The sequence below is a fragment of the Protopterus annectens genome, chromosome 7.part0 (assembly GCF_019279795.1).
Source record: "Protopterus annectens isolate FY-2018-M chromosome 7.part0, PAN1.0, whole genome shotgun sequence".
Classification (NCBI taxonomy): domain Eukaryota; kingdom Metazoa; phylum Chordata; order Ceratodontiformes; family Protopteridae; genus Protopterus; species Protopterus annectens.
Genome location: NC_056739.1, coordinates 1,380,873,779 through 1,380,899,656, shown reverse-complemented (window position 1 = coordinate 1,380,899,656; position 25,878 = coordinate 1,380,873,779). Strand labels below are relative to the sequence as shown.

The 25,878-nt window shown below is 42.5% G+C and overlaps 1 protein-coding gene across 1 annotated transcript in view; it reads right to left on the bottom strand.

The window, feature by feature from the left end:
* The window catches only part of SHQ1 (SHQ1, H/ACA ribonucleoprotein assembly factor), a 2,222,560-nt gene that overhangs the window by 324,840 nt on the left and 1,871,842 nt on the right, over positions 1-25,878 (bottom strand). The window contains exon 10 of the mRNA XM_044076401.1: positions 9,095-9,215. Within this exon, the coding sequence (XP_043932336.1) occupies positions 9,095-9,215 (121 nt within the window). The remainder of the gene's footprint in view (positions 1-9,094; positions 9,216-25,878) is intronic.

Here is a 25,878-nt window from a genome sequence, read left to right as displayed (position 1 = left end):
CTACCTTGGTGACTCCAAGTTTGAAGGCAGGCATTAAAAACATAATTATATGAAATGGCTTTTGATGTTGTCAATTGATGACATACTATCCTCTGTTTTAGTATTGTCATTTGTTCTACAATATTTTTGTTGTATTTGTTAACAATTATTGTACAAGTCATAATCCTTACATTAAGAAATATAACATCCATTTGCATAATACATTCTATGCATTTATATATCAGTATCACATATTGCACTGCTGAAATTTGACAGGCATAGCCAAAAATGCTGCATGCAAAATGAACAGACTGACGGCATACATTTTATGCAGGCCACCAGATAAGAAAGTTAGAGCACTAGCTTTTCAGAACTCATGATGTTACTCTAATCAACTCTGCACTAGTGAACTGAACAGCTTTTGGCAAATAAAATCTTTAGTTTAGTAGCTCCTTTGAAAACCTAATTCCAAAATAACACATTTTGCATTGTGGATCACCATTAACTTTAGCACCTGCTGTAGTCTTGACAACTTCACATCTCAAATGATTTTGTAAGCAACTGTGCAAACTCCATAATCATTTACTACAGTGAGGCAGAACATGAAAATGCTGTCAACGTGTGTCATTAAGCAGTAGGCAGACTTCAGGAATGTTGTATTTCTGGTGTTTCATATATATATATATATATATATATATATAAAAATGTGTGTGTATAAAAAACGCATAATGCCCAAGAAATGTGGTCAGAGACTGTAGGCTGATGCGTGTGTGTGAGTTTGTGTGTGTGTGTGTGTGTGTGTGTGTGTGTGTGTGTGTGTGTGTGTGTGCGCAAATGTCTTTATTTACAATATTAGATACATTTTTTCAGACTTCAGGTCAGATTTTTTTCTCCTTTACATTTTGCACTTACATTCCTGCTGACTATCAATACAAAGCTAATGTCATCAATTTATTCTCCTTTATGGGGCGAAAGTATGTGCATCATCCAGATAGGAATCATACATATTTTCTCTCCCAATCTCACCCCTCTTTCTTTCTCTCTCCAGACACACATGCACACACACACACACATATATATATATATATATATATATATATATATATAGATATAGATAGATAGCTATATCTCTCCAAAAGTGTTGACATTTTCTATTACCATCTTACCAGTCATCACCTAACTTAAGGAAACTCTACCAAACTTATCAAAAAGGGAAAAAATGAAACTGCATATACTACAGGCACACACACATGTGCAAATAACACCTAAAAATAACAATGCCATCCCTAAATTATAACCTTACAAATTAAACTTGTTCATTTTTGAAGAATAAAAATAAAATGTTATGGCATTCCCAGCAAAATTTACCCAAAAATAGAAAACTAAACTATCTAACATTAAACCAATTAAAACACAAAAAGTATTGAGAAAACCTAACAAACTAGGTTAACTAGGATAAACTATATCCCTAAATGTGGAAAAATTTCTGTTCATACATTTCATCTCCTCATTGTCCTTCTTCTCTCACTCCCTTACGTCTATCAATTTTGTCTTCCCTGTCTTTCTCTCTAACTATACCATAAGCCTGCTTTTATCTCATTTCATATTGCAATTCCTGCTTGTATTACACTAACTTGCCTTTAATTTCTCTATAAATGGGCTAAATTTTCTCTGTTAAATCATTGTCAAATAATGTGCATCTACTCTTAACCAATGTTTTCATATTCTGTCTAATCTGGTATAATTATTTAAACTGTATTTGTAGATTATTTTTTATAGACTGTAAAATTACTACTCTTAAAATGTTTTGTACTACTTTGCAGCTTTTCTCCCCGGGTTTCTGCTGAAAATGGGCTGCTGCCTACTTGGATTTAGCCGGTAATCAAATGTCAGTAAATAAATAAGTACTAACCCTCACTACTCTATCACAAAACTTAATTGAAGCTGTTTGAAAGATAACTTACTTCTGAGAAAGAATAAAACCAAAATAAGGTAAAATAAATGCCTTAGACGATCCTTACTCAAACTACACCAGCCCTGTTCAGAAAATTCTTAACAAAAAATCTGTAATCACCTCATCCCATTGAAATGAATGGAAAGCTTGCCATGAAACTTGGCTCTTTAAATGTGCAATGCAAACATTTAATCTATCGCACTCCAGACTTGCAAAAATTTACATGGGTACTCAGACAACAAGACTGATAGGTTGAATGATAGAGAACAGATGCATAAAACAAAAAATAATTTATTTGAATCAGCAAAGAAAAAAGTTACTCTTTGTGTAGACTAGAAAATCTCCCTACTTCATTCAAAACTGAGTAATTATCTGCACACGTCTTTCTTAAAACCATTCCATTTTACTTAATGGCACTGAGCCTGTTTCTATAAAAATTCATGACAAACTGGTTGCCTTGGACATCTCAACAATAACAATAAAAAGAAGTTATGTACTCACCATAACGTTCCATGTGAGTTGTTCATCTTGGCTTCATTCTTACTGATGGGTTCAGAGCCGATCCTCGGCTTCGACTTGGCTAACTGCAAAAGCTCAAGGTCTTCAACCAGCTCGAGGCCAACTCCCTATCCCATGATGCACCCTGATCTTCCCTCAGATCTTGTGGGTGGGACGTAAGACTGAGGGCAAGATGAACAACTCACATGGAACGTTATGGTGAGTACATAACTTCTTTATGTGAAGTTATATCTTGTCATTCATTCTTATTGATGGGTAGCGTCCCAAGCACCATCTTTCTCGGGTGGCTTATGGAAGAATGTTCCTCAGAACTGTGGAACCAAAGGAGGTCCTGTCCCTGGAGGCCTTGTCTACTTTGTAATAAGTGATACAGGTATGAGGTCTTGACCACGTAGCTGTTGCACAAATAGAATCTAATGGTAACCTAGCAGAACAAGGCTAATGAGATTGAAACAGCTCTACTAGAGTGGGCCTTTATTTTCTGTTGTAAGGGAGCATTCTCTGAACTATAAATGAAGGCTCTTGACAAGGTTACTTTGTCACTGGGGCACCTTTTTTTGACTCCGAAAAGGAAACAAAGAGCTGATCAGTTGATCTAAATTGTTTTGTTCTATCTAAATAAAACTGGAGTTGTCTATGAACATCAAGTTTGTGCAGCATATGTTCCATCCTATTTGTGTATTTTGGAAAGAAAATGGGCAACTCAATGGATTGGTTAAGATTTGTCTCTGAACAAACCTTTGCTAAGAAGGATGGATTAGTTCTGAGCGAAACTCTGCCATCATGGAAAATCAGATAAGGAGGTTTAATGGTCAAGGTCTGCAACTCAAAAATCCTCCGGGCAGAAGTAATAACTATCAAAAATATAGTCTTCCATGAGAGGAATTTCAAATGACAGGATGGGGCTGGTTCGATAGGAGGCAATATAATTTGGGAGAGAACAAAATTTAGATTCCATGGCATAGCTGGATTTCTGGTTGGTGGTCTCAAATGTATGGTACCTTTAAGAAAGGCTTTAGAGAGTCGATGTGGCATGACATTAGAACCTTAAAAGCCAAGATGAAAGTTTGAGATTGCTGCTAATTGAACTCTGATGGTAGCTGCAGCAGCTCCTTTTTTGAAAAGTTTAGTCAGAAATTCCAGTATAGATGGGATCGGAGGTAGGTAGGGATCAACATCATTCAGAGATGTCCATAGAGAGAATCTCTTCCATTTGTTAAAAACTTTCTGGTGGATGATTTATGAGAGGATGTTATAATATGTTGGGGCTCCGCTGAGAGGTTGTAAATCCTGGCTATTGTTGGAATTGGAGCAGCCAAGCTGTCAGTTTGAGGGAATGAAGAGAAGGATGAAGAGACCCCGGTGAATGGGTCAGCAGATCCGGAACTGGTTCCAGGATCCAGGGTTCTTCCAAGAGATGAGGCTGGAGGAAGGGAAACCAAATTTGTCAAGGCCAGTAAGGGGCTATTAAAATTATGGTCCTTCCCAGAGACTTTGTTTTCTGTAATACTTTGGGTATCAGAGGGAAGGGGGGGGAAGGCATAAAGGAGATGCAAGGGCCAATTGTGCACCAGTGCATCCCTTGGGGGATCCTCTGGCGGAGGAATCAGGGCAAAGTAGCTGCTGGATTTCGTGTTTGTTGGGGTTGCAAAGAGATTGCAGCAAGGCTGGCCCAAACTGCAGAATATCAGTTCCGCTACTTATTTCTTTAGGGACCACTCATGAGGCAAAAGAATTGCCCTGCTTAGCTTGTCTGCCATCACACTGGATCTCCCCAGGATGTGCATTGCTATCAGAAAGCACTGGGTGGAAATTGCCCACTGCCATACTCTCAGGGTCTCTCGACACAGAGGGTAAGATTTGGTTCCTCCTTGCTTATGTACCAGGCCACTGACATGTTGTCTGTCTGAATTGCAATTGTTCCCAGAGACAGAGAGTTTTGAAAGGACTGCAACGCTAGAAGTACCACTCTAATCTCCAGAACATTTATATGCAGATGAGCCACGTGTTTATTCCACATGCCTTGGGCTGTTATTCCCTGATAATGCCCCCCCCCCCCCCCCATCAAGGAAGCGTCCTTGGTCACTGTGGCTATGGGATTGGGTAGAACGAATGGATTGCCCTGAGTTACCTGTTGAGATTTCAGCCACCATAGAAGGTCCTTCTTGCACGTATTCGTTATGATGATTTGGTGTGACATTGGGAGTTCCTGAAAGGACCAATGAGAAAATAGGAGCCATTGTAGAACTACCATGTGCATTCAAGCGAGGGGAATGGCTATGATCGCTGCCGCCATTGATCCTAGCAATTTGAGTACTATTGAGAGATTTTTCTGAGTTGATGGTAATCCCCAGTTGGTTGCAGAGATTTAGGGTTGTATCCCATGCCTGAATGAGTTGATGCTTGGTGGTGGCAGTGAGGAGCCAGTTGTCTAAATATGGAAACACCTGGAATCCCAAATGGCTCAGGTGAGTGGTGACTACTGCCATACATTTGGTGAACACTCTGGGGGCTGTAGTGAGATCAAAGGGCAGAGCTCAAAATTGATAATGGCTGGCTCCCAGCCGGAAGCGTAGATGATCCCTGGATGGCCTGTCCATCTTTATGTGGTAGTACGCATCCTGAAGATCTATAGACCACATCCAATTATCTTTCCACAGAAAGGAGAGTATTGAATGAAGTGTGACCATCCGGAACTTTGTCTTTTTTACTGACTTATTTAATTTGCTGAGGTCCAGAATAGGTCTCCAGTCCCCTGTTTTCTTTGGAACTAAAAAGAACCTTGAGTAAGCTTCGGATCCTCTCTGGTCTGCTGGGACTGGATGGATGACTCTTCTCCAGCAACCTTTGGACTTCTAAGGCTGCTTGGTCCCTGTGACTGGGTGGAACATCTGGGATTTTCTTTACTAGAGGGGGTGGAAAAGGGAATTGAGAATCCTCTGGATATTATGCTTTGTACCCAGCTGTCTTTTGTTATTTTTAGCCAGGCGTCTAGGTACAAAGAAAGTCATCCCCCAACTGCCTCAAGAGATGAACAGTCGGGCCTCCATTCAGGAGCGCTGATAGGGCTTGCCAAAAACTGACCTCTGTCGCCCTGGTTCTGCAGAACCCCTCTGCTGCCTGGGTAACGTGTTCCGTTATTACCCCCGCCTTTGCCTCTAGAGGGGGTTTCACCACGAGTGTTCTAGAAAGATCCTTGAGATTTACGGAACCATATTTTTCCACCCCCCACCCTTTGGGGTAAGGTCTATTTGGGGTAGAAAAACATACTCCGATGGCAGACAAGGCCTTTCTGTCTTTTTCACTCCTGGTAAGTGTTTCCTTTACCTTTGGTCCGAAAAGGGATGAACCATCAAAGGGGGTGTTAATGAAGGAAGACTTAAAGGGTTCCACAAAGGAACATAAGCGCATCCAAGAATGTCTCCTAAGAGCAATTCCTGCACCCGCTGCTCTGCTCGGACCATCAGCTGCATATAACAGAAGCATGGATGAGTTCACAATCGAATTAAGAGTGCAGAGCTGGGAAGTTACCTTGTCCGAAACCTCCACAGCTACTGAACCCTGCAGGGTGTCTCCCAGCTCCTTCAGGAGACCCTTTGTAATCTAATGAAATGTGTGAGGTAGTTCAGCGATCGAAGGACAAAGGCCGCTGAACTAAACATACGTGTCCTGTATCTGTCTATGATTCTGGATTCTCTATTAGGAGGATGAACAGATGAAGAAGTCTCTGATAATTCCTTCTTAGTGGCTGTTGCCACCACCATAGCATCAACAGGCACTCCTTTAGTAAGATAAGCTCTACCTTGAGGGGAAGTTACAAATTTATTAGGGTTTCTGGGCAAAGGCTCCGTGGTGTCTGGGGACTCCCATGCCCATCAAGTGAGTAATTCGAGCAACGCATCGAAGGGTGGAGACACCCAAGAGGTGGAGGGTTGAGACCCAAAAGCCTTCAGGAGGACTTACTCATCATCAGTAGGGTTAAGGAATTTCCAGCCACCCCCCTGTTTAAGAATTTCTAAGATACCTGCAAAGGAGATATCTTCTGAGGGTGTCCGTGGGGACCCTTCTGACTCATTCAAGTCAGTACCAGAAGTGACAGACTCCTGTGGGGAGTCCAGTTGCTTACTCTTGCAAAGCCTCTTCCTAGGCACCTCTTCAGTGGGAGCTTCTGGAGAGGTCTCAGAAGAACATGGCTCACTCAATGGGGCATCCTGAAGCTCAGGATCTCTACAGTTTAATGGAGCGTGTGTTGAAGAGGCAGACACCGGTGCTTTCAGGGAGGAAGCTGTAGGAACTGATGGAGTGGTCGTCAGGGTGGACAAAGCCCTCCTCATAGCGTCGAAGGCCCCTCAGTCCCAACAAGAGGAATCCCTTGGATCTGAAGATTCGAAGGAAACTGCGTCGGTATGGAGGGCTCCGAGCCAAAGGTCGGGGCCAAACTCACTCGAGCTGAATCCCCGAGAGGTAAAGTTGGTCCTACTATCCTCCCTGGACCCGACTGGTGAGTGTCTGCTCCGAGATCCTTCGGTTGGCACCAAAGATATCAGGGCAGTCAAGACTGAAAAGCCTAGAGTAGGTGTCTGTCCCGAGGGTTCCACGATCATCAGTTCTGTGCTCTCTGGCTCCGAAACTTCCATGCAGATCAGAGGAGGGACAGAAGATGTTGGGGGAACCAAAGTCAGCTCTGAAGCCCCCCAGGGTCAGTGCCTATAACATTTTTGCCAACGCCGGTATCTGTAGAAGCTTTTTCGCCACCCAGTCCACATCCAAATCAGACAGTCTACTTGAGGCCCATGAAAAATGTGACAAAGCCACCGACTGTAAAATGGAAGATTTTAATGTAGGAGATACTGGCTCCAAGGTGGGGGACCGGCTCCTAACCATAACAACAGTCAGTTCTGAAGGCTGTGGAACTGATGTTGAAGCTCTGCTAGAGGCTGATTTTGAAGTTGATGGACTCTTCGTCGGTTCTGTAGGCTTTTTAGAGTGCTTGTCAAACTTATCCAACAACTCTTGGAAAGAGGATTTTAACAGACCCTTATTCATGAGTTTTCTTTTTCTTTCATGCAACACTCTGGAGCTAAAGGAGTGGCATATAGCACAGCTTTCCTGCAGGTGTACCTCACCCAAACAGTAGACACATTCAGTATGTCCATCAGTTATAGACATCTTTTGCCCACATCTTGGGCATTTTTTAAAGCCAGACTTGGCTTTTTCCTTCTCCCTATGAGACATTATATATATTCAGAAGTACCAACAATAATAACAGTAATATTTCACCAATATCCACACAAACCAACTATTAAAGCCTTGTAAAAAAGAAAGGCTTTGAGAAAAATTAGCTATCACTTTAAGCTAAGATAAACTATCTGCCCTGTAAAAAATAAAAAAAAAAAAAAGGAAGGGCTCGAATCTAACAGATAGCACACACACAATACAATTGTATAGATAGGAAGAAAAAAGACCTAAAATAATGGCCACTAATATCTATCTATTAATATCAGTATCAATTTACTAAGTTAAACTATGTGCCCTGTGAAAAAGAAGGGCTGTAATCTAATAGATACACACACACACACTCAATTTAATTCTTGAGAAAATAAAGGCCTAAAAACACAGCCACTAATATCTCACTAATTTACCAAAGACTTAAACTTAGGTAGAGATAGGGAGAAAAAAGGCCTAAAAACACAGCCACTAGTATCTTACTATATAATCTATGATCTAAGCTAACTATCTAAATCACTAACAGGCTAAGCTAATTTCAACAGTTATTAATCAGAAATATAAAAATATTCACTGGCCAAAGCTGGTGAACGTCCGATCAAGATGCAGTGGCAAACGAGATCTGGGAGAAGATCAGGGTGCATCATGGGATAGGGAGTTGGCCTCGAGCTGGTTGAAGACCTCGAGTTTTTGCAGTTGGCCGAGGATCGGCTCCGAACCCATCAGTGAGAATGAATGGCGAGCTAGGACAACTTCACATTACATCTTCTGATTTCAAGGTGCTTATCAAATTGCTTACCATCTCCTGATCTCTATTAAAGAGCTCTCTACTCAAGAAATGAAAACAATCTCAATACTTTATACAGTCAGATTTTTTTTTCAAAACATTTCTCAGCCTGCCAGTGGTCAGCTTACTTGTTCTCATTACTGCAGTAAGGTATGGCAATTTAAAGAGACAGAAATACTCTTACTGGTTAAGGTAGTCCTTTCTATCAGTAAGTCTGAGTATATTATATATTAAATACATACATTTGTATATATGTATACACATGTGTGTGTGAGAGCTTGCATGTACATACGGACAGAAAGAGCAAGAGTATGTGAGAGTGAACAAGAAACAGCTCACAAATTTATGAATGTCCTAATGCTGATATTTGCATTTATTTTACAAAATGCTTTTTCAAAAAGTGACTACATGTAGTAATGTGCTACTTTTTTTTTTTTATTCTGTACACATACATGGCACATATCAAGAAAGAGAAATTTGAAAAGCAAAAGCAAGTTTTACATGAGCAATGACATGTATTTACTGAATGTATAGTTCCTTGAATGCACCTAATTTGTATACATCATTTGACTTTAAATACTTATCAGAGGAAAGAAAAGTAAAAAAAAAAACATTTATTAAGATCTTACTTTTGCTTTTGTATCCAGATGCAGTAGTCAGTGATGTACAGATCATTAAGTATGTAAGCAGGGTCACACTCCTGAAAGATTTTATGAATATCCAACAAGCATTTCAACACACAGGCTCTTCCTGTAAATAAAACAGATCAAGAAGACAATATGTGTGATTTAAATTTTGTAATTAAATATAGCAATCACAGAGAGATTCACTTTTCTCACAATTTCAATTACTTGTGATAAATCTTTATTTTATCTGATCAAATTACTCCTACCCAAATATGAAATGGCACGCCTTAGGGGCCATCACTGAAAACTCCTCTGTTGGAGTGGTTTACTTGGGTTATAATCTTTCAAGATCATCTTTGCAATAAAGAAACAGCCAAAGGAAAGCTGCAAGTGTATTTAAGGCAGTATCCATAATCCTCACCAAAAATACACTCAGATGTGCACGCACACACACACACACATTATATATATATATATATATATATATATATATATATATATACACACACACACACACACACACATATATGGATGTACTTTCAAATTTTGAAGTTTCAGAACTTTGAATTTCTTATGGTCAAGACCATAGGACTGAAGTTAAAACTTCAAAATGTATATAAAAATAAAAACAAACACAAAAAAATCTACAGTGAGGAAAACGGTAAATATACTGTTCCGCACTGTACAGCAATCTCCATTTAAATGGTTTGAAGTTTCAAAACCATGAAATTCGAAGTTTTGAAACTTTAAAATTTATTTATATAAATATTTATGGGTCTACGTCACATGACTGAAAACTCAAAATACAGAATTTCATTTGACTGAGACTTCTAGTTGTTGTTTGTCTTTTGGCTTTTCCCGGTAAGGGGTCGCCACAGCGGAAGTCCGGTCTGCTAATGATTGGTAGTATATTTTTACGAAACGCCAAGGTGCCAGCTCGATGCTCACCCTTCAACGAAGGCACGCCCATTTACGCATGCATGTCTTTCGAACGCTACCCAACCACGGGGAGGACATGCAGACTCCACACAGAAGGCACTCCCAAGCCCAGCCGAGAATCGAACGGGAGAACCTCTTGCTGCGAGGTAACAACGCTACCGCCGTACCACTGCGGCATACCTAATTTTCAAAATACTGAAAACTCTTTTGAGTGAGTCTCATTATTTTGAAAGCACAGCATCCAGAATTTCAAAATACTGAATTTTAAGCCATAGACATGATGTGTGTTTCTCTTCACCAATTACTTGCTTGTGATAAAAAAAAAAAATTAATGTAACTTAAAGTGCCGACTGTCAGAATACCAATAGTAGAGTAGAAAGTACGGCTGTAGAGTTTCTAAATGTGGGTATGTCTCTCTACATTTTTATGGGAAGTATCTCATGCAATTCAAGAAATCTCCGCATTAATGTTAAATTTCAAGTCAAAGTCACCAAATCTAATAACCTGGCAGGTGACTCACTCTATTCCAACTATACTGCTAGGATTTGGAAAGTACAGTTGTGTACACGTACCATAAATGTAGATGTTCGAGTGTATTCACTGTTGCAGTCATTACATTTGGGTAATCTGCTGGCAGGTTGCCCTCTGTCGGACTGATTAACAAAGTCTTGGGTCTTGCGTCAGTTGCTGTCCCTTCTTCCATGACATCAGCGGTATAAAACATGCATCCGATGCCATCACATCAGTTTTCCTTGCCCCAGATGTCAGGTGCCCCCCTAATGGGGAGCAAATAAAATTAAAAACACAAAAATATACCTCCAACCAAAAGCAAAGACACCAAAAAGGATTTTAAGCATAGTAAAAGAAAGTAGAGGTATAGCCAGAGAAAAGTAGGGGGCTGGAGGGAGGGTAACCAGGACTGCAACAGTGAATACACTTGAACATCTACATTTATGGTAAGTGTACACAAAGTACAGTTGTGTACCTACCATAAATGTAGATGTTAGAGTGTCTTCACTGTTGCAGTCATCACTGTAGGGTTCTTCCTACCGGCAGGCAGCCCTCGGTCGGCCAGAATCCCAAAGTCTGGGTCCAGGGTCGGCTGTGTCCTCACCCTCCCTGACGTCAGAGCGCCAGGAGTATATAAAGCTCCCAGCCGACGTCATGTTCTCCGGTTTTTCTTGCCTCAGATGTCAGGTGCCCAAAAGTGAATGCTAAAAGTAAAACAAAAATGTAACATACAACAAACCCCATACCCTGTAGCAAATACACTTCAGAAGAAGGGTGAAGTAGGGAATCATACCAATAAAAGTATAAGAGGGGACAGGAGAGTGGGTAACCCAGACTGCAACAGTGAAGACACTCGAACATCTACATTTATGGTAAGTGTACACAACTGTACTATGTTCAGCGTGTTTCACTGTTGCAGTCATCACTGTAGGGTTGAATCCCAAAGCTGAGATAAAGGGTGGTGGTTATTGAGTAGAAGGGGCGGCTAAAATGCCTTGCAAGACTGCAGAAGCAAAGCCTGCCCTAGACTTAGAATAAAGAGGGAGATTATAGTGCTTAGAGAAAGTATGCACTGAACTCCAAGTTGCAGCTTCCAAAATATCTTTGGTAGGTACTCCCCTAAGAAAGGCAGCTGAAGTAGCAGCAGCTCTGGTAGAGTGAGTCCTAATTTTTCCTGGGATTTGCTTTCCATGATGAGAGTAACAAAATCTGATTCCGTGAGCAATCCATTTAGAAATGGCCTGTTTTGAAATAGCTTTGCCTTGGGAATTTGCTGCATAAGAAACAAACAGTTGTTCTGTTTTCCTGATATCCTTGGTTCTGTCCAGGTAAAAGCAAAGCTGCCTGTGCACGTCCAAAGAATGCAAGATCCTCTCCCCCTTATTTTGTGGATTAGGGGAAAAAAGTTGGCAGGTGAATAGTTTGGTTTAAAGCCACTTTAGGCATGAAAGTAGGTTTAGTCCTCAAAGAAACCCTGTCTTGATGAAAAATAATGTTAGGTTCCACAACCATGAGCGCTTGTAACTCCGAGACTCTCCTGGCTGAAGTTAAAGCCAGTAGGATAACAGTCTTCCATGATAAATACTTTATATCAGATGTGGCAGCAGGCTCAAAAGCAGGCAGAGTAAGTTTTTCCAGGACATAATTGAGGTCCCAGGCAGGAATGGGTGGTGTCCTAGGGGGCCTTAAATTCTTTGCTCCTCTGAGATATTGTTTCAGAAGTGGATGTGAAAAAATTGGAGGGTCTGTATTATAATGTGCAGAGATAGCTGAGGCATGTATTTTTATGGATGAAAAAGATAAACCCTTATGTAACATATCTGTTAAGTAATGTAGAATCAATGAAATGTTTGGAATGTGAGGATCTGATTCCTGAGCATGCATCCAGGTGCAAAATCTCTTCCATTTATCTTCATAAGATTTCCTAGTGCTAGGCCTTCTTGCTTCTAAGATAACATCCATGACCTGTTTGGAAAGGGTAGGATTAATCAGAGGCCCTGAATACGCCAGGCTGCCAGGCTGAGAGTTTTGATATGAGAGTGCAGGACCTGGCCCTGATGTTGAGACAAAAGATTTGGAATCTGAGGTAGAATCCAAGGAGGTTCCTGGGATAGATTTATCAGTGCTGAGTACCAAAATTGTTGAGGCCAATTCGGGGCTAGTAAGATCAGCTTTGGTTTGTCCTGTTTTATTTTTAATAACACCCTTGGTAGAAGAGGTAATGGTGGAAAGGCATACCCCGAGAGGTTCCTCCAACTGAATGAGAGAGCATCCACTTTCCATGCTAGCTTGTGAAATGTCCTTGTGCAAAAAGTCTGTAACTGGTAGTTGTGGGGAGATGCAAATAGATCTATGTTCGGGCAGCCCCAGGCTTCTGTAATCATCTTGAATATTTGGGTGTCTAGCATCCACTCGTGTGGGTCTGACAGGTTCCTGCTCAGGCTGTCTGCCAGAGTGTTTTGTTTCCTTGGCAGGAATTGAGCTTGTAGGTCCACTTTGCAAGCTAGTGCTGTGTTCCACAGAGTCATGGCTAATCTGCAAAGGGGGTAGGAGTGTGAACCCCCTTGCTTGTTTATGTACCACATTACTGTGGTGTTGTCTGTCCGTATCAGTAGCTGCCCTGGCTGTAAAAGATCCCTGAAAGCCAAGAGGGCATTCTGCACAGCTAACATCTCTTTTAAATTGATATGTAGATGCTTCTGATCCTCTGTCCAAAAACCTTGCTGGCCTTTTCCCTGCAAGTGGGCTCCCCATGCATAATCCGAGGCATCTGTGGTTATCACTTGGTAGGCTGGAGGTAGACTGAAGGCTTTCCCTTTGTTTTGAAGACATGCTATGGCCCACCAATGGAATTCCTTTTGCAGGCAAGGCAAGACAGCAATCACTCTTTTCAGACTGTGACAATGCTGGGACCATACGCTTTTTAGGTACCATTGTATCTTCCTCATATGCAGTCTTGCATATGGTATGAGTAGGATGCAGGAAGCCATGTAACCCAAAGCCTGCAGGAATTTCCTCGCAGTTAGCTGAGACATCAACGCCAGGCTTTTGAAAGTTGAAGCCAGCTGTAGTTGTTTTTCTGATGTCAGGAATGCCATCTGGGTTGTTGTGTTTAAAAGAGCACCCAGGAAAGTTATCTGTTGAGTGGGTGTCAAATGTGACTTTTTTACGTTCACAGTGAATCCCAGGTACTTGGGTAGATTCTGAACAAATTCCAGGTGCTGGAGTAAAATGTCCTTGCTGTCTGCTTGAATAAGGCAGTCGTCCAGATAAGGGTAAATTTAAATTCCCTTGAGTCTGCAGTAAGCCACTACTGGTGTCAGGCACTTGGTAAAGACCCTGGGCGCAGTAGGCAAGCCAAAGGGCAGCGCAGAGAATTGGTAATGTTTCGAGCCTGCCTTGAACCTGAGGTATCTTCTGCACTCCTGTCTGATAGGAATGTGTAGGTAAGCCTCCTTTAAATCCAATGTCACCATCCATGTATTTTTGCTCAACATTGGCAGGAGCTGCTGCAGAGTAAGCATCTTGAACTTTGGTATAATCCAGGAAAGAATTTAAGTCTGACAGATCCAGGATGGGTCTCCAAGTATTTTGCTTTCTGGGAACTAGAAAGAGTCTTGAATAAAAGCCTTGTCCCATCTCTGAATTTGGAACCAGTTCTATGGCCCTCATAGCCATGAGGGACCTCACCTGTTTTAATGCTTCTGCCCATTGAGTTTTTGGTAGGTATGAAAGTGGAATTTGTAACCTTTTAAAACTACATCCAGAACCCACTTGTCTTGGGTTATGTAAGTCCAATTTCGGTGAAAAAGAGAAAGTTTTCCTCCCAGAGGAGCTTCCAGGAGAGAGGTTCCTGGAGCCATGCAGGGGGAGTCATTGAGCCTGTTTCCTGTAAGGTTGAGACCTATCTTCTCCACCCCTGGGGGTGGAAGCACTCCACTGTCAAGGTCTATAAGAGGTCTGTGCTTGGGTCCTCCCTCTGGGGCGCCTATATCTACCACTCTGAGGCCTGTCTGAGCTGGGAAAGGACCAATTTTTAGCTGGCCAATTTCTGCTAAATCTAGGAGGCTGAACTTGCAAGAAATCCTTAACTGTTTGCATGGATTTTGCCTTATCCTCCATTTTCTTTATAACCTCTTCAGCCTTAGACCCAAACAAAACATTGTGTTGAACAGGAGCATCCAGTAACTTTGCTTTCACTTGATCAGGCAAATTTTGTTCCTTTAACCAAGCATGCCTTCTAATGACCGTGCCAGTGGCAGCCGTCCTGCAAGAGGCCTCCAAAGCAACAAAATCACAGTGTAAGGTATGTTTGCCCACCTGCTCAGTAGCATGCATCAAATCATGTAATTCCTTATTGTCTGCACATGCAGAAATGGTACTCATTTTTTGTTTCATAACAGACAAAAGGTATTGCTGATATTTCAACATATGAAATTGACAATTTAAAGCCCTAATAGATAAAGTAGCAGAAGTGTACACTTTTTTGCCCCATCTCTCCAAAGCTCTAGATTCCTTATCTGATGGAATAGGGTTCTTAGCAGTGGCGGCCTTAGGACCCTGAGAAATGGTTTCTGGATCAGCAGTAGGATTTTTATAAAGAAACTGGTGGGAGTCAGGGACTCTGTAATATCTATCAGTCTTAGCAGGGGCCGGAGGAAAGGAGTCAGGAGTTAAATTAGACTCAGAAAAGACATCATCCACAATATCCAAAATAGGAGGAATAGCCAGGGGTCTGTGTTGGGGAAGAAGGAGGAAATCCCTAAGCCTTCTCTTAGATTCAGAGTACTCCTGCCCTTCCCAGTGAAAATGTTCCCTCATGTCATGTAAAGTTTCCCCAAAAGAATAATCCTCAGGAGGAGAAGCTGAAGGAATGGATTTCTCAGCATCAGAATCCTCATAAGGAGGGAAAGTATAATCCTGTTCAGAGGAAGACACTGAAGAGATAGATGCCTGATCAGAGGATTCATAATCCAATTCTTGTCTTGGCCTTTTGTCAGGAGGGGGATGTGAACCCCTAATCATAGTTAACAAGTCCTCTGCCATTTTAAGCATTTGTTTTTGTGATTTAGGTTCCGGATCAGAGGAGGCCTGGGCTTGAGTCTTTGTTTTAGGAGGAGTCTTTGCCTTTGTCTTTACCTGAAGCTGCGTAGGCCTGAAAACCCCCTTGGAAGCCGGTACCTGCACAGCAGCTCCGGACCCATACGAGGGAGCATTATCCGAAGGTCCTGCACTTGGAGTATTCGAAGGCCTAGTTGGCTCCTCGTGGGAGTCCGTTTCGGCAAGCGGTTCTGTAATGGCCGATGACAGGGGCTGCGAAAGCACCTCACTGACGACGGCCGAACCAGCAGCTGGCTCTGATTGTAAACTGTCTGATTTGGACCTCAGAGGCCTATCCTTATCCTTGCGCCTTTTATGAACTCCGGTAGTCGGAAGCGTGTCTGACAACATGTTATAATTAAATCGCCTCCCAAAGTAATGCAAGGCAAAATCGTATCTCCGTTTAATAGTACATCAATTAAATCTAGCACAAAACCGACAACTAGCTACGTTGTGGTCAGGGCCTAGACAAGGAATACAGTAAGAGTGAAAATCCTTATGAGGTATTTGCTTCCCACATGAATTACAATTATTAACTTTTTTTGACATCGGTCTGGAGCAAGAAAAAAGTTTCCCCAACGGGGTACTTAGCTTTGAAAAGAAGAATGTCTTCGGTATGAAGCACCAAAAATAACAGGAGTCAGCCGACCGCCACTTGCGAACTGCTTCCACCGAGCGGCAAGAAAGACTGGAGAACATGGCGTTGGCTGGGAGCTTTATACCCCTGGTGCTTTGACGTCAGGGAGGGTGAGTATATAGCCGACTACAGACCCAGACTTTGGGATTCTGGCTGACCGAGGGCTGCCTGTCGGCAGGAAGAACCCTACAGTGATGACCGCAACAGTGAAACACGATGAACATCTGTACTATGCTCTTCGTGTTTCACTGTTGCAGTCATTACATTTGGGTAGATTCCCAAAGCTATGGTTGGGAGGAGGAGTTTGTACAGCACTAGGGCCAGCTATAAGGCCCTGCAAAACAGCAGTGGCAAAGCCAGCTCTGGATTTTGAGAAAATTGGTAAATGATAATGCTTGGCGAAAGCATGTACACAACTCCAGGTAGCAGCTTCTAGAATATCCCTGGTAGAAACACCTCTGAGAAAGGCTGCAGAAGTAGATGCAGCCCTGGTGGAGTGAGATCTGATCCCCTGGGGGATAGATTTCCCATGGTGCTTATATAGCAGAAATGAATGCAATGGCTTATCCATTTAGAAACGGTTTGTTTTGAAATAGCCTTCCCCTCTGCCCCTGCAGCAAATGCTACCAGCAATTGTTCAGATTTTCTTCGAGATTAAGTCCTGTCCAAGTAGAATCTAAGTTGTCTGTGCACATCCAAGGAATGCAAAATCTGTTCCCCTTTGTTCTGTGGATTGGGAAAGAAGGTTGGCAAATGAATGGACTGATTAAGAGCCATATTGGAAACCACCTTGGGCATGAAGGATGGATTGGTCCTCAGAGATACCCTGTCCGCATGAAAGATGATGAAAGGCTCCACTGCCATAAGGGCCTGTAATTCAGATATCCTTCTAGCTTAAGTGATTGCTAAAAGGAAGGCTGTTTTCCAAGAAAGAAATTTTAAAGTCTGCAGTAGCAGCTGGTTTGAAAGGAGGTAGAGTGAGCTTCTCCAAAACAAAGTTAAGGTCCCCAGCAGGGGTAGGAGCTCTTCTGGGTGGTCTCAAGTTCTTTGCCCCTCTGAGATGCTACTTGAGCAGGGGATGAGAGAATAGGGGTGGTTCTGGTGTTATAGTGAGCTGAAATAGCTGAAGCGTGGATTTTAAGAGTGGAAAAGGACAGGCCCTTGTGAAGCATCTCAGTTAAGTATTGCAAAATCTGAGGTAAACTGGGCGCTGCTGTGCTCATCCCTAAAGATTGGTTCCAAGCACAAAATCTTTTCCATTTGTCAGCATAAGATTTTCTAGTACTAGGCACACCTCTCAACTGTCCCTGATTTTCAGGGGCGTCCCTGATTTTGACTCAAATTTTAACTCTGTCCCTCTCATCCCTCTTAAAACTAGTGACTTTTGGAGGAAAGGTAGTGAATTACACTTAATGAATAATGACAATAATTAAGAGTTACAAACTTCTTTTACTTCAGAAAATGTGTAATTCATATGCTCTGATTCTGTCAATGTTTCAAGTTAATAGCACTAATATTTTAAAAGTGTCCCTGATTGTCCCTGATTTTTTCTTGATTTGTCCCTGATTCTGTTGAAATTTGTCCCCAATTGGTTGAGAGGTCTGGTACTAGGTCTTCTCGCCTCCAAGATGACATCCATCACAGGTTTGCTGAGGGATGATCAGGGTGAATTTAAGTGATTAGCCAGGCTGCAAGGTTCAATGTTGGAAGCTGAGGGTGCAGAATTTGGTTCTCCTGCTGAGACAGCAAGGAAGGGGTCTGAGTCAGGTGCCATGGAGATATTTGCGACACACTGCGCAGGAGTGGGTACCATTGTTGGCGTGGCCAGTCTGGAGCAATCAAAATCATTCTTGGTTTGTCCTGTTTGACTTTTAGCAGAACTTTGGAGAGCAGAGGCAGAGGGGGAAAGGCGTAGACTGATAGCTTTTTTCCAGCTGAAGGACAGAGCATCTATTTTCCAGGCTACTTTGTGGGGAGTCCTTGTGCAAAACTTGTCCAACTGGTAGTTCTGGGGGGAGGCAACTAGATCTATGTCTGGGCTCTCCCATTTGCTTGTCAACATGTTGAAAATCCATGGTTCCAGTTTCCACTTGTGTGGGTCCATGAGATTTCTTCTTAGTCCGTCTGCCAGTGTATTCAATTTTCCTGGCAGGAATTGAGCTTGAAGGTGCACTTGGTAGCTCAAGGCTGTGTTCCACAATGCCATGGCTAGTCTGCAGAGGGGGTAAGAATGTGTACTCCCCTGCTTGTTTATGTACCACATAACCATGGTGTTGTCCGTCTTTACCATTAGTTGTCCTGGAAGAATGTAGTCTTTGAAGGCTGTCAGAGCATTCTGTGCAGCTAACATTTCTTTTTGATTGATATGTAGGTGCATTTTATTTGGGTTCCATTTGCCCTGAATGCACTTCCCTGTCAGGTAAGCCCCCCATGCATAGTCTGATGCATCTGTAGTCATTGTTTGGGCGGCAGGGGGTAGTGTGAATGGCAGTCCCTTGTTTTGGTGGAAAGCCTCCGCCCACCATAGAAATTCCAGGCATAGGCAAGGTATGATAGGAATCATTGTTTCCAGGCTGTGACAATGTTGACTCCATAGACCTTTTAAGTACCACTGTAGTTTCCTCATGTGCAGTCTTGCATATGGAATTAGGAGAATGCAGGAGGCCATGAACCTCAAGGCTTGCAGTATTTGTCTTGTAGATAGCAGGGTTTTTGTGGCCACTTGTTTGAAGTAAATTACCAAATTAATTTGCTTTTCTGGCGTGAGAAAAGCCATCTGGGCAGTTGAATTCAAGCTTGCATCCAGGAATGTAATCTGTGAGAGGGCACTAGTTGTGATTTCTTTTCGTTTATGGTGTACCCCAGACAAGTTAGAACCCTTTTTACAAATGCCAGATGATTTAGAAGTATGCTCTGGTTTTCTGCCTGAATTAGACAATCGTCCAGGTATGGATATATTTGAATATTTATTTGCCTGCAAAATGCAATAACTGGAGCCAGGCACTTTGTGAATACCCTGGGCGCAGTAGACAAGCCAAAGGGCAGTGCAGAGAACTGGTAATGCAAATAGCCTGCTTTGAAGCGTAGGTATCTTCTGCAAGATTCCCTGATTGGGATGTGCAGGTATGCTTCTTTTAAATCTAGAGTTGCCAACCAGGCATCTTTGCCTAGCATAGGAAGTAACTAGTGAAGAGTCAGCATCTTGAATTTTGGAATGTCCAGAAAGGTGTTTAGAGTAGACAGGTTCAGAATTGGACGCCATGATTTGTCTTTTCTGGGTACCAGAAAAAGCCTGGAATAGAAACCTTGTCCCTTTTCCTCTTCTGGTACTGGCTGAATAGCCCCCATAAAACTTGTTTTTGTGCCTCTTCCCACTGATTTGGGGCAGGTCTGGCCACCCATTTGGTATTGGCAATGTGTGGAAATGAAATCTGTATCCCTGGGACACTATATTTAAAACCCATTTGTCCTGGGTTATAAGTTCCCAGTTCTTTGCATGAAGAGCAATCTTTCCTCCCAAAGAGGTGGCTAAAAGGTAAGTGCTTGGTAATTTTAGAAGTAATTGAGGCTGTTTACCATAGGGGGTGTCTTGTTATTTCCAGATTTGGAAGTGGAGGCCCCCCACTGCTTAGTTCTGAGAGTCCCCTGGGATTGAAACCTGGTGCTTTTGGTGTGTCTGGGTTTGGCTTGAGAGGATCTGGAAGGAGCTGGAAAAGACCAATCCTTAGTAGGCCAGTGCCTACTAAATCTTGGAGGTTGCACTTGTAAGAAATCTTTAACAGTTTGCATAGAGTTAGCTTTATCTTCCATCTTTTTTAGAACTTCTTCAGCCTTATTGCCAAACAGGCGGTCCTGATTTAAAGGAGCATCCAACAATTTTGCTTTAACATGATCAGGCAAAGATTGCTCCTTAAGCCAAGCATGCCTTCTAAGCACAGACCCAGTAATAGCAGCCCTGCAGGGGGCCTCTAAAGAATCAAAACCACATTGCAAAGTATGTTTTCCAACTTGTTTAGCAGAATGCAATAAATTCTGTAATTCTTTATTTTCCACACAGTCATCAACATCATTTTCTGTTTAAGCAGTCCAATAATATACTGTTGATATTTTAACATATGAAATTGGCAGTTTAAAACCCTGATTGCCAAGGTTGAAGAAGTATAAACCTTCTTACCCCATCTATCCAGCGCCTTGGAGTCTCTATCATAAGGGGTAGGATTTTTAGCAGTAGAAGCCTTAATGCCCTTGGGCCACTGAGAAATGGTTTCTGGATCTGCAACAGGATTTTTGAAAAGGAACTTGTGGGACTCAGGAACCCTGTAGTATCTGCCAGGTTTACTAGGAGCCGGAGGCAGGGAATCAGGGGCCATACTGGATTCCAAAACACATCATCAACAATGTCTAGTACAGGAGGTATAGCCAAAGGCCTATGCTGAGGTAGAAGGAGGAAATCCCTAAGCCTCTTTTTTGAAACAGAAAATTCCTGACTTTCCCAGTGGAAATGCTCCCTCAAGGTATGTAAAGTTTCCCCAAAAGAAAAATCCTCAGGAGGGGAAGCAGAAGGAATGGAATCCTCTGCATCAGAAGCCTCATAAGTAGGTATGGACAAATCCAGGTCATTAGAAGAATCAGAAGAAACAGAATCCTGATCAGAAGATTCATAATCAAGCTCAGCCCTAGGCCTCTTGGGAGGGGGGGGGGGGGTTGACGATCCCTGATTAGAGTAATTAGATCTTCAGCCATTTTGATCGTTTGTTTTTTAGGCATAGGGGCCTGAACATGTGACCCGGGCGTCATTTTTTTAGACATAGATCGAGATTTATGCCTTAGTAATGAAGGTGGAGTCGATTTAATATGCAAGTCTGTAGGCCTGAATACACCCTCAGAAGCCGGTTCCTGTACAACGATTCCGCAGGTTCCATAGGTGAAGCATCTTGCAGCATACCGGACTCCGAATGGGTCTCAGTAGTGGCCTGCGAATCAGAAGTAGTGGGTATCAGGGGCTGGGAAAGCGCCTCAATGAATACCGGCTTACTGGTGACTGGCTTAGGAGAAGCATCTTCAGCGGTTTTGGACCCTGTCTTTATCTTTGCGTTTTTTCAGAATCCTGGTAGTCGGATGGCTGACCGACGACATTTCTGGATAATTAAACCGAGAACCGAAATATTTAGAGGCAAAAATGTACCAATGACGGATAGCGCGCTGATTAAATAAAGCATAAAACCGACAGCAAGGTACGTTGTGGTCAGAGCCTAGGCAAGGAATACAGTACGATGAAAATCTTTGTGAGGTATTTGCTTTCCACAAGTAATGCAATTACTAACTTTTACTGACATCGGTAAGGAGCAAGAAAAAGTTTCCCCAACCAAGTTGAAGACTTCGGTTCTGAAACTCGGAAACGAAAATTTCAGGAGTCAGCTGACTGGCACTTGTGAACTGCTTCTGCATTGGGCACCGCACGGCAAGAAAGACTGATGTAATGGCGTCGGATGCATGTTTTATACCCCTGACAACCTGACGTCATGGAAGAAGGGACAGCAACTGACGCAGGACCCAAGACTTTGTTAATCAGGCCGACTGAGGGCAACCTGCCAGCAGATTACCCAAATGTAATGACTGCAACAGTGAAACACGAAGAACATCTCTCTTCCTACCAGCATTATCTCTGAAAACTTTCTACCCTTCTTCAAGAAAATTATAGAAGACCACTTCAATGTAAACTGGTTATGTCCCTGCTCTGCACCTGGGTGAACATTATCCTCCTCATCTCATGTTTTCCACTTTCCCAATAAACTCCATATCTAATTTCTATCTGGAAAGGCCTACACTATTAAGCTATAGCTGTTTCTATACAATCTATAGTTCTTACCTCCACGCATTTCTTCTCCAAATCTCATCTGCTATCAATGTTTAGACCCTATGTTGTGCAAATAGACTGTATACAAAGTTTATCTGCATTAATGTCTTATAGTTCTTGTTGAATCTAATTTTGTAAATTCTTAGATGTTCTTAGGCCTCATACTTCTGACTGTATACCAAGTATATTTACACTTTATTATGTTTAAGCTGTTTTCATAGTGTGTGTTGGAGCTTTTCTCCCCGGGCTTCTGCTGAAAACGGACATGTGTCCAGTCAGACTTTCCGCGTCAACAAATGTAAAATAAATAATACGGTGGACATTTTGTGCGCTCCTGGCAGTAGTGGCAGTGTGTACATTACTGTAAGGTAAGTAAAAGGTATATGCCCTTTTCCCCACTGTACTGCAATCCTGGAGTTAGTATATACAGTTGGGGGGGGGGGGGTGCAACCTCCCACATTGGGAGGGTGTGGGGGTGTAGCCCCCCCACCTAGCTTGGTTTTATATCGTCCGGTTTCTGTTAAGAGGGTACGTAGTTTTTATGTTTTAGAAAGAGTTAGTCATTGGTGGTGTAAGTGTGCACACTAAAGGCCTGCAAGTACAAAGATTCCTCCAAGAATGGGTCTTTGGGCTTCCAACTACCCCTCTGCTTCAGGATCTCCAAAATGTCTACGAAGGAGACATATTCGGGGGTGATAATTGGGAACCCTTCCCTTCAATGAAATCCGTGTCTTCTGTGATGGATTCTTCAGGAGAATCAGTGTGCCTCCTCTTGCACAATCTCTTTAGAGGGGGCTCCTCAGTAGGAATATCTGAGGAGGACTTGGAAGAAGAGATATCCTTAGACGGTAAGTCTTGCAGACCTGATGCGCGCTGTCAAGGGGTAAAGGTTGGTGCCTGAAATGAAGAGTTTGGGGCCTGAAAGGGAGCCTCCAAGAACCCAGGAACCACATGGGAAGATGCAGTGGCCAAAGTCGTTTCCATGGCCCGAAAGGCAGGACCCCCTGAGGAGGGATGGGAGCGTGGAACCGAGGTCACACCCTGCTCAGAGAGTCCTACCTGGCACACCATAACCGAGGAAGGGTCCACTGCTGCCATAGCTGTAAGGGATATGGACAGTTATGTAGAAACACTCGGGATCATCATAACCCTCTGTACTCGATGGCAAAGACATGGTCTTGGGGCCCAATGGCACTGATGGCACTGAAGGGGCCAGAGGCAGACTCAGCACCAAGGGCAAGGGTGCAGTCAGTGCTGAAGTCATAGAAACCTGGGTGGATGGAGCCAAAGGCTGTACAACTTGTGCGGAGGTTAGAGGAGGAGGAGAGTAATTGGGTGTTGTTGGAGAGAACCCAGCTGCTCCAAGAGGGAAAGTGGTTTGAACAGTGGAAGACAGACCCTGGGCTGCTAAGATCTGGTCCACCAACCTAACAACTTCCAGTTCCGATAGGCCTCTGGCGAAGCCCACAGAAAGGGCTCAAGGAGACTCCGGTCTCTCCACAAATGGACTTGGTAATTGTCCAAAAACTGAATCCAATGAAGGTGAACAGAACGACCTGGGTACTAAAGATGTGGATGGTTTCTGTACTGTATATGTTGCACTGAGGGTGAAACAGTCGGCACTGAAGACGGAACAGTAGTGATTGTTGGAGCTGAAGAACTAAGGCTCTGAACTGTAGTTGTATCTGGTGTCAATGGAACTGAAGTCGTCTTCGGTGCAGAAGATTTTGACCGTTCTGACAATTTAGGAACTTTTGATTTTGGTTCCGAGGGCAAACCCTCTGAGGCATATTTATGTTTGTTAATGGTCGGTGATGAAGGAGATGACAGCACCGATCAAGAAGACTTACAGCCAGAGGTCAGAGGGGACTGGTCGGCCTTGGACAAGGCTTCCTCGAAAAAGGCCTTAAGGAGCCCTTTGAGGATTAGCTTATTCTTTCTCTTGACCAGGATTCTATTAATAAAACTCTGATAAATAGTGCATTCCACACTTAGATGGGTTACAACCAAGCAATAGACACATTTGCCGTGGTTATCTGAGTTTGACAGCTTTCTGCCGCACTCAGAACATTGTTTGAATCCTGTGGTAGAGGATTTAGACTTTTCAGCCATGACTATCAAAAAAGGAGACGTACAAACATATAGAAAAAGGATTTAAGAGAGAAAAAAATTCTACCAGCAATGGCAGAAAAAGGGTTACCACAAGGGTAAAGAGAAAGAACTACCAGCAATGGTAGGTGAAGGTATTTACAGTGGTAAAAAAATAGGGGGAAACACACTCAGGTAGACCAAACAGTAGATAAAGTAAGAATTAACGGTAAGCAGTTTTAAGACAGACACGTCTGATTTGCGAAAGCGGCATACTAGATCCGGGGCAATTTGGAGAGAGGAATTGTGGGTAGACTTGAAAAGCTCAAGAGATTTTTTTGGCTGGCGCGAGCTGTGTAATGGCCAGATCAGTTCCAAAGATTGGAACCGTACCCATTAGACAAGAACAGATGAAGACTGACATCAGATCATACAATCTAAGCATTCTTTAAAAAAGAGGAGCAACATTATAAGATTTTAATGATATACAACATTTACAATAACATATACAGTGGACATAAAAAGTGTACAAACCCCTGTTAAAATGCCAGGTTTTTGTGATAAAATAAAATGAGACTGCAATAGATCATTTCAAAACTTTTCCCACCTTTAATGTGACCTACAACCTGTACAATTCAATTTAAAAACAAACAAATCTGTTGGGGAAGAAATATAAAAAAGAAAAAAAAATGTACACTACGTTGGTTGTATAATTGTGCACACTCTTAAACTAATACTTTGTTGAAGCACCTTTTGATTTAATTACAACATTCAGTCTTCTTGGGTACACACCTGATATCAATTAAAAAGACTTTGATTAACCCCAAATAAAGTTCAGCTGTCCTAGTAGGATTTTCAACATTTATTCAGCCGCCTGTTACAGCAAAAGCCATGGTCCACAGAGAGCTTACATAGCATCAAAGGGATCTCATTGTTGAAAGGTATCAGTCAAGAGAAAGTTACACAAATTTCCACAGCATTGGATATACCATGGAACACAGTGAAGACTGTCATCAAAAAGTGGAGAAAATATGGGACAACAGTGACGTTGCAAAGAACTGGACGTCCCTGCAAAACTGATGAAAAGACAAGATAAAAACTGGTTAGGGAGGCTGCCAAGAGACCTACAGCAACACTGAAGGAGCTGCAGAAATTTCTGCCAATTACTGGTTGTGTACTACATGTGACAAGTCTCCCGTATTCTCCTTATGTCTGGACTATGGGGTAGGGTTGCAAGATGGAAGCCTTTTCTTACACAGAAAAACATTGAGGCCCAGCTACAATTTACAAAATAATACATCAAGTCTCTCAAAAGCATGTGGGAAAATGTGTTATGGTCTGATGAGACCAAAGTTGAACCTGTTGGCCACAATTCCAAAAGGTACGTTCGGTGCAAAAACAACACTTCGTATCACCAAAAGAACACCATCTCCATGGTGAAGCATGGTGGTGGCAGTTTCATGTTTTGGGGTTGCTTTTCTTCAGCTGGAACTGGGGCTTTAGTCAAGGTGGAGGCAATTATGAACAGTTTCAAATAACAGTCACTTTTGGCCCAAAACCTTCAGGCATCTGCTAGAAAGCTGAAATTGAAGAGGAACTTCACCTTTCAACATGACAATGACCCCAAGCATACATCTAAATCAACAAAAGAATGGC